The sequence below is a fragment of the Tupaia chinensis genome, unplaced genomic scaffold, assembly GCF_000334495.1.
Source record: "Tupaia chinensis unplaced genomic scaffold, TupChi_1.0 Scaffold141887_1, whole genome shotgun sequence".
Classification (NCBI taxonomy): domain Eukaryota; kingdom Metazoa; phylum Chordata; class Mammalia; order Scandentia; family Tupaiidae; genus Tupaia; species Tupaia belangeri.
This window is the reverse complement of record NW_006201743.1, coordinates 7,682-21,693: the sequence shown is the minus strand read 5'-3', so window position 1 is coordinate 21,693 and position 14,012 is coordinate 7,682. Positions and strand designations below refer to the sequence as shown.

General features: G+C 38.2%; 1 protein-coding gene across 1 annotated transcript in view; it reads right to left on the bottom strand.

Annotated features, from left to right (window-relative positions):
• The window catches only part of CDK8 (cyclin dependent kinase 8), a gene marked incomplete at its 5' end in the record, with an annotated part of 129,915 nt that extends 120,011 nt beyond the window's left edge, over nt 1-9,904 (bottom strand). The window contains 2 exons of the mRNA XM_006163280.3: nt 8,130-8,221; nt 9,824-9,904. Of these exons, the coding sequence (XP_006163342.1) occupies nt 8,130-8,221; nt 9,824-9,904 (173 nt within the window). The remainder of the gene's footprint in view (nt 1-8,129; nt 8,222-9,823) is intronic.
• Between the last annotated feature and the right edge of the window lie 4,108 nt (nt 9,905-14,012).

Below are 14,012 nucleotides of genomic sequence, written 5' to 3'. Positions count from 1 at the left end.
CTTTTCTCCATCATTAATAAAAATAAATAAATAAACTTTAAAATGAGCAAAAGATCTGAATAGATTTTTCCAAGGAACAGAAATAGTCAATAAGCACATAAAAAGATGCTCAACAACATTAGTTTCAGGGAAATGCAAATCAAAACCACAGTTAGATACCATTTAATATCTATTAGGATGCCTATTAGCAAGAAAATGGAAAGTATTGCCAAGGGTGTGAAGAAACTACAACACTTGTGCATTGCTTGTAGGAATGTCAAATGGTACAGCAGCTATGAAAAACAGGTTGGTGGTTACACAAAAAGTCAAACTAGAGTTATCACCTCATCCAGTATTTCCACTCCTAGGTATACTGGATAACAAGGAATTGAAAGTAGAAACTGATACATGTACACAACTTTCACAGAATTATTCACAGTAATCAAAAAGTGGAACCAACCCAAATATCTATCAACGTATAAGTGAATAACAAAGTGTAATACACGATACAATATGGATGAACCTTGAAAATATTATGTTAAGTAAGTCTGTTACAAAAAACTACACATTATATGATTTGAACGAAGTGTCCAGAATAGGCAAATCTAAAGACAGGAAGTATATTAGCAACCACATAGAGAAAGCAGGAGTGACTACCAATGGGTACAGGATTCTTTCAGGGAAACAAAATTACTCTAAAATTATATTGTAGTGATAACTGTATGACACTGTGTATATACTAAGAAGTTAAACCGCATACTTTAAATCAGTAAACTGCATGGTATGTGAATTATATCCCAATAAAGGTATAAAAGAAATGTCTTTAACTATAAATTTATAACTTCTTGGGTCGTATTCTAATATTTTCACCATGAAGACAACTGTGGTTCAACTTCCCTACTTTAAATGCTGCAACTAAATCAAAACTACTCCCATTTTTAAACACTTAAAAATAAACAACTAATAACAAATGTTATGTTACATTCCAAAACATCTCAATTATAGGACAGAATTTCACATAGGAAAAAATGTAATTGTACTGCAATCTGACTTGAAAACTAGCAAGCAAGCATACTTAAATTTAGTGAGTACAGTTACACCAAAATGAACAGACACATAGCAAAGATACTAAATGACAAAGTCAAAACACATGGGGCCAGCAGATGGCGTAGTAAGAAGTGTTACTTTGACAGATTTCCTTCCTTGCACTTTTCAGTTATGCACTTCCAAGTCTACTTCGCACCACAAGCTTAAAGCGGTCTGCAGAGGTCAGCTACTCTTGGCTAAAACTAGACAATAGTGATTTTGGAATATCTGGTTTAAATTTTCAAGAAAAGCTGGACTCGTTTCTACTAAAACAGATTCTTAAGATAAAATATTTGTGTACTTCTTCAGCTTTCTATCTATAAGGAGGACTTTCCAACTTCTGTTGTGTAGAAATTATATCTCTGAAAAATTACATTTAGAAGTATTCAAAACTTTTTTTAAAGTCTTTTCAAAATTAACAAAATAAAACAGAGCTGCCTTTATAGGTAACTACCTGCTTGCCTGCCTGATATGAATGATTACCTGCCAAACATGCAACGTCAAGCAGCTCCACTGGCAGGCGAGTCTCCAGCTTCCTATGCTACAGAGGCAACCCCAAAGGTGAATGCAACTGAGAAAGGTGACAAGGAACATGGTCAAAGCCACAATCAGTAGGAGACAGAAAAAAGCAAGCCAAAGGAGAGAATAGAAAAATAACAGGATGAGGAAGATCAGTGCTGGGCAGGAAAGAGGAGGATGACCATGGCCTAGCAGGTAAGGCAGCTGGATCCACATGGCCTACCCCATGGTTTGAGTCCTGGACCCAGCAGCATAAGAGGTACACTGGGCATATGTGTGCACATACTCAAAATCTGGACAGAGAGGGAAGTACTTTCCCCCTCTCCCTCTCTCTCTCTGACAAAATTTAAAAAAGAGAACGACCAAAGCCAAGCAACGGCAAAAGGACAGATGACCTGAGCAAGACTAAGAGTACAAAAGGATCACTGTTAAGTAAAAGTAGATGCAGGTGGAATACATCAAGAACATTAAATATTTGTAATAGAAACAAATTATAGCAGCAGTATTGTTAGAATAGAGAAATGTGATGAAAGTAAACAAAATCAAATGTAAAAATAATGAAATGACTGTAATTTTAAATACCCACATGGCGCTTAAATTTTCTTATCCCAACCAGTAATCTAAAATAAATAGGACTATCTATATTTGTAAAGGAAGGTGCCAAAGCAAAATTTCCAAAAGAATAAACAATTCTCATTTCATAATGTATTTCATTCCATGACTCAAATATCTTGCTATATATCCATTCTCATTTCTTCTTTTCAGATAATTTTTATTTTAGGAGCTTCGATGTGAATGTAATCGGTACAACCTTTTTAGAGGACACAGATTAGACCTCAAATAATCTGAAGTCCAGACATGTTAAGAGATACCCCTGGGACACTGACCTTCACTTCAAGAGTCTTAGGGCAATGTGCTGAGGTTCTTACAGTAACCTGCACTTGGGCCTGGCAATCTGAGTCTTAAGAATGAGCGAGAGGGGAACCAACCCTTAGCATAATGGCTACGTCGCTGGATTCCCACGTAGTCGACCGTGGTTCGCATCCCAGACCCAGTGGCTTAGAACTCACGCCAGGCGCGCGCATGTGTGCCCAAGATCCCAAGAGGAGAATGGAGGAGAAGGGATTGCGGCATGACCATCCCCCCTGGGGGGTGATTTCTCGCTTTCTGTCTCTATGTCTCTGTCTAGCGAGCGCACGCGCCTTATAGCGAAAAACTCTCAAAAAGAAAAAAAAAAAAAAAAAAAGAGAACCAGCGAGAGGAAACAGGAGATAAAGCTCCTTATAGAAACAACAAAAGAAACTTCTCTTGCTCAATGGAAGCTTCACTCCTCACCAGTGGTATCATTCACAGCAAAGGTTCCCATGAGGAACACAGAGGAGCTTGAAGTCCTACCTCCATCTGAGAGTATGTTACGTGCAAAGATGTAAAGGACATTTATTGCAGTACTGTCTTAATGTAAAAAAATGAAAACAACCTAAAGGTCCTTCCATTGGACGAGTATATTAGATTCTACCTACATGAGCTGATGAACTTCGTCTTAAGTGCTGATGGAGAGTTTTAAAACCTAAGGACTAAAAAAGCAAAGTCCAAAAAAACACGTATTTTAAAATGTTTCCATTGGGGGACCAGCAGTTAGCGTAATGGATATGTTGCTGGACTCCCACGTAGTCAACCGCGGTTCGAGTCCTGGACCCGGTGGCTTAAACTCATGCTGTACATGTTTACATGTGTGCCCAAGATCCCGAGAGGAGAATGGAGGAGAAGGGATTGCAGTGTGGTCTTCGCCCTGGGGGTGATTTCTCGCTTTCTGTCTCTCTGTCTCTGTCTGTCTGGCGAGCATACATGCCCTACAGCAAAAGAACTCTGCAAAAAAAGAAAAAAATGTTTCCATTGGGGCCAGCAGGTTTCATGGTGGTTAAGGTGCTGGATGTACCCACATGGCCAACCACAGTTCGAGTCCTGGATCTGGTGACTTGCTTTCTCACTTTCCCTTCTCTCTCTCTCTCTCTAGTCAGAATAAAATAAACGAACAAATAAATAAAATAAAAAAATTATTTTAAAATGTTTCCACATGCACACAGTATCTGTGTAAAAAGAATAAAGTATTAAATTTTGAAGTCTAGTATGTTCTCTCTATATATATACACATATATACACATACGCATGCATATATACACACATTTCTATATCCATTTATAGAAGGAGCTGCAGTCAATGACTCTCTAAACAGTAAAATTAAGTCTGAAGTAGAAGGGGGAATCAGATTCTCCTGAGTATCTTTTTTTTTTTTTGGAGAAGTTTTCACTATAGGGCGTGTGCGCTAGCCTGACAGACAGAGAGAGACAGAGAGCGAGAAAGCGAGAAAGCGAGAAATCACCCCCCAGGGGGTCTGGCCACACTGCAATCCCTTCTCCATTCTCTTCTCACACGCACAGGCGCCCGGTGTGAGTTTTAAGCCACTGGGTCCGGAACGCGAACCACGGTCCACTACGTGGGAGTCCACCGACATAGCCATTATGCTAACTGCTGGTCCCTATCTCCTGAGTATCTTTATATATTGTTTAAATTACTTTTCATAAGTACATACTAGTTTTGGGACCAGCAGTTAGCGTAAGAGCTATGTCACTGGACTCCCATGTAGTCGACCGTGGTTCAAGTACCAGACCCGGTGGCTTAAACTCACAGCAGGCACGTGTGCATGCGTACCCAAGATCACAAGAGGAGAATGGAGGAGAAGGGATTGCAGCATGGCCATCCCCCCGCCCCGAGGGGGGAGGGATTTCTTGCTTTCTGTCTCTGTCTCTCCGGTGAATGCACATGCTCTAAAGCAAAAACCTCTCAAAAAAAAAAGAATGTATTAGTTTTATAATCTAACCTGATTTAATAATAAAATACGACTATTGAAACTACAGAACCTGAGCCAGCAGGTAAAATGGACGTTAAGGCACGGTTACAGTCAGCTGCATGGTTGAGTCCAGGGCCCACACCTTGAAAATCACACCGAGTGGGTGTGCATTCATGCCCAAAATCCTGAGAAAAGACTGGAGAAGAGACTGTGGCATGGTCATCTCCCTTGGGGAGGAGGAAATGATTTCTTACTTTCTATCCCTCTCTTTTTCTCAAGCACATATGTGCTAGCAAAAACTAAAAAACAAAATAAAACAAAAAACCGTAACTTTAGACACTTACCACTTCAAGGACTTGCTAGTACATTACAGAACTATACAGAGATTTACTGATACCCCTTGCTAACTGAATGACTAAAATTTGGAAACTACCTAACTATTAGTAGAGAACTGGTTACCAAATATATACTTACATGCATATATATCACATGATGCTCTGCAATAATTTTAAAATAGTACCTAGAGCTATCTCTACTGACATGAAAAGATGTATAATATTTTTAAAAGTCTGAATGAATAAAACCTAAGATCATACTAGATGTCATTTATCTATCTATCTATCTATCTATCTATAGATATTAATAGAATTATCTGGAAAGAAAAGGAAAATATTATCTCCTAAAGTTAGTACTTTAAGTTTCTGTACACATTACTTGAATTGTTTGCAATGAACATGTATCATTTTTTTATAATCAGAAAAAAAACCTTTTTAAAAAACAAGATCTTGAATAGCATGGAATAAAAATAAATAAATAAATGGTATCTAAGGTTTAGCTTCTATAACACAGCCAATGAAGAAACAAGATGAAAGTGAATCTTTTCATTGCTTGGCTCTGAAAAACCTAACCGTGGAATTACAAAACATTCTGGATGAATGTATGGTTTAAGCTATGATACCCAAAGTCTTCAGCTGAATTTTTATTTTGTTTAATGTACTCTGAGAAGCATTTGGCATTGCATATCTATTGTATTACTCCTTCCTGAAACATTCTCTCCCAGGCCTGTGATGATTCTGTCCACAAGGTCCTGGTATGTCTTTGACCTTTTCGACTCAACTTGAACTCCTAGGTAGGCAGCCCTTTCTCTGCACTTCGTCTTGGGCCCTCTTCTCACTCTATCTTCTAGCCAATTCCCCGTCTACTCAAACCTGCCACTTCGAGTACTTGGTCATTTCAAAGTCCATCTTCACCCAGATCCTTCTTTCGAGCACTAGATTCATGTGTTTGCCTGGACATTTGTGTCCTTAATATATTCATGTGTCAATGGACATTTCTTTTTAAATATGTAACAGGTACCTGAAATTCAGTATCAAAACTCTATTCGTCATCTCCCCACCCACACTTGCTTCTTCTCTTTTTTGTCTGCCTATGTGAATAGCAAATATTCAGTTTTGCAAGCCAGACACCTGAGCATTAACCTTTGTTCATCTTCACCTCTTACATCCACTAAATCAACAAGAGCTATTGATTCTTCCTTCTTACCCTCTCTCTCACTTCCCTAACTGAAGTCACCTGTATCTCTCACCTGGATTCCTATTACAATCTCACAACCATAATACTCTATGCCCATCCTGATTGTATTCCCAAGTAATCTTTTAAAATGAGAAATGTGGACATTTTACTACCTGCTTAAATTCCTACAAATGGTCCTCCTGCCTTCAGAACAAAGTACAATGGCCATACCTAACATGATTTACCCACTTATCACAACTTTATTTTTATTCCTCCCGTTCTACTCCTCTCGAAGATCTGACACTGAAATTCTTCAAAGTTCTTCACCATTCCATCTCCCCATCTCTCTGTACATGTTATTCAGTGGTGGCTCCACAGTGTGGACTGGGAGAGCTTTACCATTTCCTCTATACGAAAGTTTCCAAAATCATTTCAAGAAAACAAATTTAAGATAAAACTTCCTTACTTCCTGTACTCTCTTTTAAACCAGGCTATGACTCCTCTTACATAAAGAAATTCTGGAGCTACAACTGATGCTACCTCTCTACAATAACTTTCCAACCTCTACTCAATCTAATTGACTGCACATTCGTTTGTGAAACTTTTAATTATCTTTCAAATCACAACTGAAATATTCTTGAACCCTCAAGAGCAGATTAGGTACCCCAATGGCCAACGTAAGTTTACTTATTACGGTCCTTATCATACTTAAATTATAATTGCCTGTTTACCTCAAGTACCTTAAGTTCCCTTAAGAGTCAGACCACGAGCTGTTCACAGCTGAAACACCCATATCTGGCAGAGATCCTAGTATGTAACCTTCACTCAGTAAATAGCTACCAAATAAATCATAAGCACCAAGAACTACAGCTAAGAAATTACAATGAAATGCTAAATATTTAAATGATCTAATTTTTAATTTATAACCATCAATGTTAAATCAGCATTAAAAACAAATTATAAGTACATCTTGCTTTATTCATGACATTTTCATTGAATTTCTGTATAAACTTAATTTTTGCAATCTGAGTCACATGATAAAGTATAAACATAATTTTTGCAATCTGAGTCACATGATAAAGCAGAAGAGCGCAGTTACAAGGATTTTTTTTCATACAATGAAAAAATCTCTAAGCAAACGGATCTACCTTGTATAAGATGAAAATTTCATATGAGTTATTGATTTTCCTTAAATGGATTGTATAAAGGTAGTTTTTCAATGCATACCCCTTCTGTCCCATCAAATATGTGTTTAATGTAAGCCATAATAATACTGCTTCATAAGGTTTCTTTTTATTAAATCCAATTAGTTCTACAGATAACCTATAAATTCAAGTGTATAGAAAAAACTCAAGAGTAGACTTGCATCATAATGTAAAGAACTTCTCTCCATAGAATGATTATGTTAGAATGCATGGACTCTAACACATTTATTTATTTATTTATTTTAATTTATTTCTGTTTTTGCCACATGGCACGTGTGCTCACTGGAGAGAGACAGAGAGAGGAAAAGTGAGAAACCACTCTCCCAATTAAGGAGGATGGCCACGCCATTATCCCTCTTCTCACTCTCGGGATTTTGGGCATGCACATGCACGCCCTGGGCAGGATTTTTAAGTTGCCAGGCCCAGGACTAAAATCATAGTAGGAGTGGACTTGGCCTAACCACCATGCCACCTGCTGATCCTCAAAGATACAAACTTTAAAGAGCTTGAGTGGAGAGAAGAGTAATAAGAGTCACCCTGATTAGCAGTTTAACTTAAATAATTTTTTACTGACACAAAAAAAGTAAATTTCAAGTATAAAACAATCATGTTATGTAAACCAAAGAGTTTAAATGTCAACTCTGTTTCAAAGATTATATCTTCCTCAATTTTAGAAATACCAGTTTGATCACTATACTTTCTATTTCAAAAAAACACTTTATTCTTTCTAGCAGCTCAATTTTCGAATACCAAAACCTTCCACTTGGATTCAGCCAATGATAAAGTCTGCCACTGCCTGTGACTTTTGGGTCTGTTCAGTTCTGCTCAGGGAATCAACACAGCCAGCGCATCAAACTTCCCTTCCCAGGACCAGATGGTGGAGCAGCAGTAAAACACAATGCTTTGCAAGGCAGTCCCACATAGGAAGGTTTCTGGTTCAAGTCTAAAGACCTCCCTGAGTATGCCAGGCACATACTTGCCCAGCACTTGCCCATGATCTGGTACTGGCCGAAGGCTGGGAATATACTGCTACACGGAGACCCCAAAGGGAGCGCTGTCTCTCCTCAGACTCCTGCACATGAAAGAAACTTAAAACATGAAAAGACAAGACTTTGCCTCTCTTGGTATTTTCACAAGACAAGATTTTTCTACTCTCCTTTGTTATACTTCAAATATTTATATTTTAGCAAGTTTAGAAGAAAAAATTTTAAGGGCTAGCAGGTGGTGTGGTGATTAAGGCACTGGATTCCAACATGGACACACTCAGTTTGCTGGATTCTGCAGATTGAAAATCACAGCTGACATGTGCACTCCTGACCAAAATTCCAAAGGAAGAATGAAAAAGAAGGGATTGTGGCATGGCCATGCCACCTGGGGAGTGATTTCTCACTTTCCCTCTGTCTCTCTCTAGCAATGGCACACACTCGATGGCTAAAACATAAAAAAGAAAAAAAGAAAGAAACTTTTTAAGATGTGAAATGTGGGTACAATTTTTGCAATCTGAGTCACATGATAAAGCAGTAGAAGAGCGCAGTTACTTAGAAGGATATTTTTCATACAATGAAAAAACCTCTAAGCAAACGGATCTACTTTATATAAGATGAAAATTTCATATGAGTTATTGCTTTTCCTTAAATGGAATTGTATAAAGGTAGTTTTTCAATACTACTCCTTCTTTCCCACCAAATATGATGTGTTTAATATAAGCCATAATAATACTGCTTCGTAAGGTTTCTTTTTAATAAATAGGATTAGTTCTACAGATAAACTATAAATTGAAGTGTACAGAAAAAACTCAAGAGTAGACTTGCATCATAATGTAAAGAACTTCTCTCCATAGAATGATTATGTTAGAATGTATGGACCCTAACACATTTATTTATTTTTTTTATTTACTTATTATCCTAATTTATTTCTGTTTTTGCCACATGGCAAGTGTGCTCACTGGAGACAGAGAGAAAGGAAAAGTGAGAAACCACTCTCCCAATTAAGGAGGATGGCCACGCCATTATCCCTCTTCTCACTCTCGGGATTTTGGGCATGCACATGCACGCCCTGGGCAGGATTTTTAAGTTGCCAGGCCCAGGACTAAAATCAAAGTAGGCGTGGACCTGGCCTAACCATGTGGCCTAACCACCATGCCACCTGCTGGCCATGAAAGATACAGATTTTAAAGAGCTTGAGTGGAGAGAAGAGTAATAAGAGTTACCCTGATTAGCAGTTTAACCTAAATAATTTTTTATTGACATGAAAAAACTAAATTTCAAGTATAAAACAATCATGTTATGTAAACCAAAGAGTTTAAATGAAATTAAATGTCAACTCTGTTTCAAAGATTATATCTTCCTCAATTTTAGAAATACCAGTTTGATCACTATACTTTCTATTTCAAAAAAACACTTTATTCTTTCTAGCAGCTCAATTTTCGAATACCAAAACCTTCCACTTGGATTCAGCCAATGATAAAGTCTGCCACTGCCTGTGACTTTTGGGTCTGTTCAGTTCTGCTCAGGGAATCAACACAGCCAGCGCATCAAACTTCCCTTCCCAGGACCAGATGGTGGAGCAGCAGTAAAACACAATGCTTTGCAAGGCAGTCCCACATAGGAAGGTTTCTGGTTCAAGTCTAAAGACCTCCCTGAGTATGCCAGGCACATACTTGCCCAGCACTTGCCCATGATCTGGTACTGGCCGAAGGCTGGGAATATACTGCTACACGGAGACCCCATTGGGAGCGCTGTCTCTCCTCAGACTCCTGCACATGAAAGAAACTGAAAAATTGAAAAGATAAGACTTTGCCTCTCTTGGTATTTTCATAAGACGTTTTTTCTACTCTCCTTTATTATGCTTCAAGTTTTTTTTTTTCTTTTCTTTTTTTGTTAATTTTAGCAAGTGTAGAAGAAAAATTTAGGGGCTAGCAGGTGGTGTGGTGACTAAGGCACTAAGCTCCAACATGGACACACTCAGTTTGAGTCCTGGATTCTGCAGATTGAAAATCACAGCTGACATGTGCACTCCTGACCAAAATTCCAAAGGAAGAATGAAAAAGAAGGGATTGTGGCATGGCCATGCCACCTGGGGAGTGATTTCTCACTTTCCCTCTGTCTCTCTCTAGTAATGGCACACACTCGATGGCTAAAACATAAAAAAGAAAGAAAACTTCTTAAAATGTGTACATTTTTGGGTACAACAAAAAAAGAAAAAATAAATAAATAAACCAAGCCAAAACAAAATAAAAACCATGTATTAAATACCTGTCAACATCTGGCAGTGAGCCAGGAACTGAGGAGAATATAATCACTGCCCTAGAGAAAATCTATAATATCTAACACATAAACATTCACCAGAAAGACCCAAAGGACATATAAACATTAACCACATACACAATGAAGTAGTTACATAATACACCAATGGAGGACACTGTTTTGTAGGGTGAAGAGGGAATAACTGGGGTTGTATGTTAAGATAGAGTGGTTAGGATTTCTGAGGCTAACTATTAGAGTCTTTTTTCTTAAACAGAGAGAAAAATTTCCCAGCCTAAAGCGCTGCCTAAGAAAAAGGTCAGAGTGGTCTCTTTGAGGGAAGGAGAACCGCACAATGAATCTGTATTTCAGGATCACTGAAACAGACTATGGTGTGAGCACTGTCCCAGAGGTAGGCTTGAGACATCCTGTGGACAAAGGACAAAGATCTTTACAGAGTCAATATAAAGTCTTTTCTCAAAATTGGTTCTCCCCTGCTTTGGGTATGACCTTCAATTCTACTCTCCAAGAGAACTGAAAACATACATCCACATAACAATGGACACAAGAACATTCCCAACAGCACTCTTCTTAACAGTCAGAAAGTGTTAACAACCCAAATGTCCAGCTGACGAACAGATAGACAAAATGAGGCATATCCATACAATGGCAATATTTAGCTATAAAAAGGTATGAAGTACTGATATGTAGATGTACTACATAGATGAACCTTCAAAATGCTATGCTAAGTAAAATAAGACAGATACAAAAGGCCACATATTGTATGAGTCTATTTATATGAAATGTCCAGAAGAGGTGTATCTATTCAGAAAGTAGATTGGTGGCTGTCAGTGGCTGAAAGGGGAAAATGTGGAGTAACTGGGATACATTTTCTCTTTGGGATGATAAAAATGTTCTAGAGTTAGACAGTGGTGGTCGATACGCAGCTTGTGAACCTACTACAAATTACTGAATTAATCACACACTTTAAAAGGGTGAACTTCATGATATGTGACTTTTTCTCACTTTTTAAAAGGGAGCTCTCAGTACTTTTTCTGCTGCAGCACACCTAACAGACATGGCACCACTCGCTTAGGAAAGGCAGCAGGAACTGGTGTGGGGACTTTGACAATGACTGCATTAAAGAACACTGAGAATCATGATACCTAAGGATCTTCAAGTAATAAGATCAAAATAACAGGTGACAGCCACCTCTCAGTGACTACATATGCATGCCTTGGGGTAACAAAAGGTATCATAGTAATGTCTAAGTAACAATGAGATGACCAAGACCTACCTAAGCTGGAAGAAAGGATTTACAAACTATTCTAGAGGAGAGAAGAGGACAGTTTTCATTCTCTAGGATTTTCATTACCTAGCAGCAGCTAACAGAAAGAGTACAGAAACAATGAGGTTTAGGTTCAATAGGGAAAGGCACTACACGGAAGATAGCAGCAGCCACAGGCAATATGTCCATCAACGATGACACAGCACTTACAGTTCCCAACCATCACATTTTGAATGTTTGTAAATCAGAATTCTGAACAAATTTGGCCAGAGAAATAAACCTTGTAGTAGTTAAGTTTGCAAATGACCTACAATAATGTACTATAATTTTTCATTATTTCTATTTTCCTAGCTAAAATCCAGTACACCAGAAACCCTGTTCCTATCTCCAATCTCCACACATCAGATCCCAACAAGAGAAATTCCATTACTTTCTAAAGTCTAACTGGAGGAAGAACTTCTTTCCCATTCCACTCTTGCCACCACCACTACCTCAGCAGCATAGAAAAGTCAGGTTCCCTACTCCTCAGAGAGGTGAAGCCAAAGCAGAATCATCTGCCATCCAGAACCACCAACAAAACGGATTTCTGCCATGGCAGTTTGACATATGGGAGATTCTTAAGTCCGATACTTGGATTTCAGACACGGCTTATATTCAACGGCCAACATTTGTATGATGAAAAATTATCATATACACAAGTAAGGTGTTAAACGTGTGCTGACAAATTCATGCTTATTATTAAATAACAGGAACTCGACATGTCTGGTGGGTGAGATGAACATTTACAGTGCATGTACACATTCCTGCATGTACACAGCAAGAGCCCAAAAAATGCTGGCCAGGGAAAATCAGTGGGGAGGAAAGGCACCGGAAGGAAAACTGCAAACCTAGAAAATCTAGGTCTACTGGAAACACAATATAAAGCATCCCGTTTTGCACCATTCCTCTTGGAATGCCCTTTCTGATGAGACCATCCCTGTCTTCTAAGAGCCAAATCAAAAGCTGCCACCTCAGAGGCTTTTCCTGGAAAACCGATGTAGTTAGCGGCTTCTTTTTTTGTGTTCCAATAACCCCTTTTATTAGTTATTAGAGTGATTATTAAGTTGCGATAGTCTATTTTCAAGTATGCTTCCCCAATGTGTATCTCCTCAAATAATGAAATATTTCATTGCTTTATTCATCTTTGTAGTCACAATACCTGGGTAATGGTTGGCACGTAGAAGAGCCTAGTAACTACTGGTTGAACGAAGAGTGAATGGACTTCTTTAAATGATGGAAGACAAAAAGCAAAGGTAATAAGGCACATTAACAAATCCCAAATGAATTAATTTGTTAGTTTTGCTACGAAAGAAGGGTGGGATCTAAGCATGAAATCTCAAAGCATAGCCTCATTAGTGAATCAGAATGCACTGAATATCTAAAGAAAAATTCAATAGGAAGTAGATAAGAAATGCACAGTAAATATTCTGCTTGTCTCCTCTCACACTTTTAGGTTGTAAGAAATACTTCTTACTGCATAAAGTCTCCAATGACGACATTTATTAGATGTTAAATTTGGCATTTCTGACATCTCAAGAAATACTTAAATCAAAATGAACTTAGATACAGAGTTCAGAAAAATTCAGAAGGATGATGGGGGACAAGATGCTGATGTGTTCCTACTGCATTCCTTTGAGAAAGTAAATGATTCTAACCAATCTCTCATCATACTTGAAGAATAAAACTAAAGTCACACTACAGATTGAATCAGAAGAAGCCCTTGTACTAGCCACCAAATGACTGGTTCACAGGAGTGGGAGCAGGCACTAGCCCATAAATCCCAACATCCTAACAAAGACATATGCAAGAAGGACAATGTGGCATAAGACAGGTTAAGAAGCTGACAGGTTTGGGAGTTACCTAACTTCTTTTTGGCAGTTGATGAGAACCAAACTTAAAGTAAAAAACTAAAAATAAGCACTATGGCCTAAAGTTAAATTTTTCTTTTACTGTTTGTTTGACTAATCTTGCTACAGTATACATTTTCTGTACAAAATGTTTTCTTCCTCAACTCATAATACTAGAAAAGACCCTAAAAATTATTGACTGAAACTCCCTAACCTTGCAAATAAAGAAACTCAGATCATAAGGGCAAATGACTAACCCAAAGTCACATTGTTAATTAGAGGCAGAGTCTCCACTCAGGGTCTCCAGAATCGCTAATTTAGAGCCCTTTCCACTATATGAACGGCTTTCATATGGTAACATGCCTTTCATTATAATTTGGTCCTATACAAGGGCACACGCGTGCGCGCGCGCGCGCGCGCACACACACACACACACACACACACACA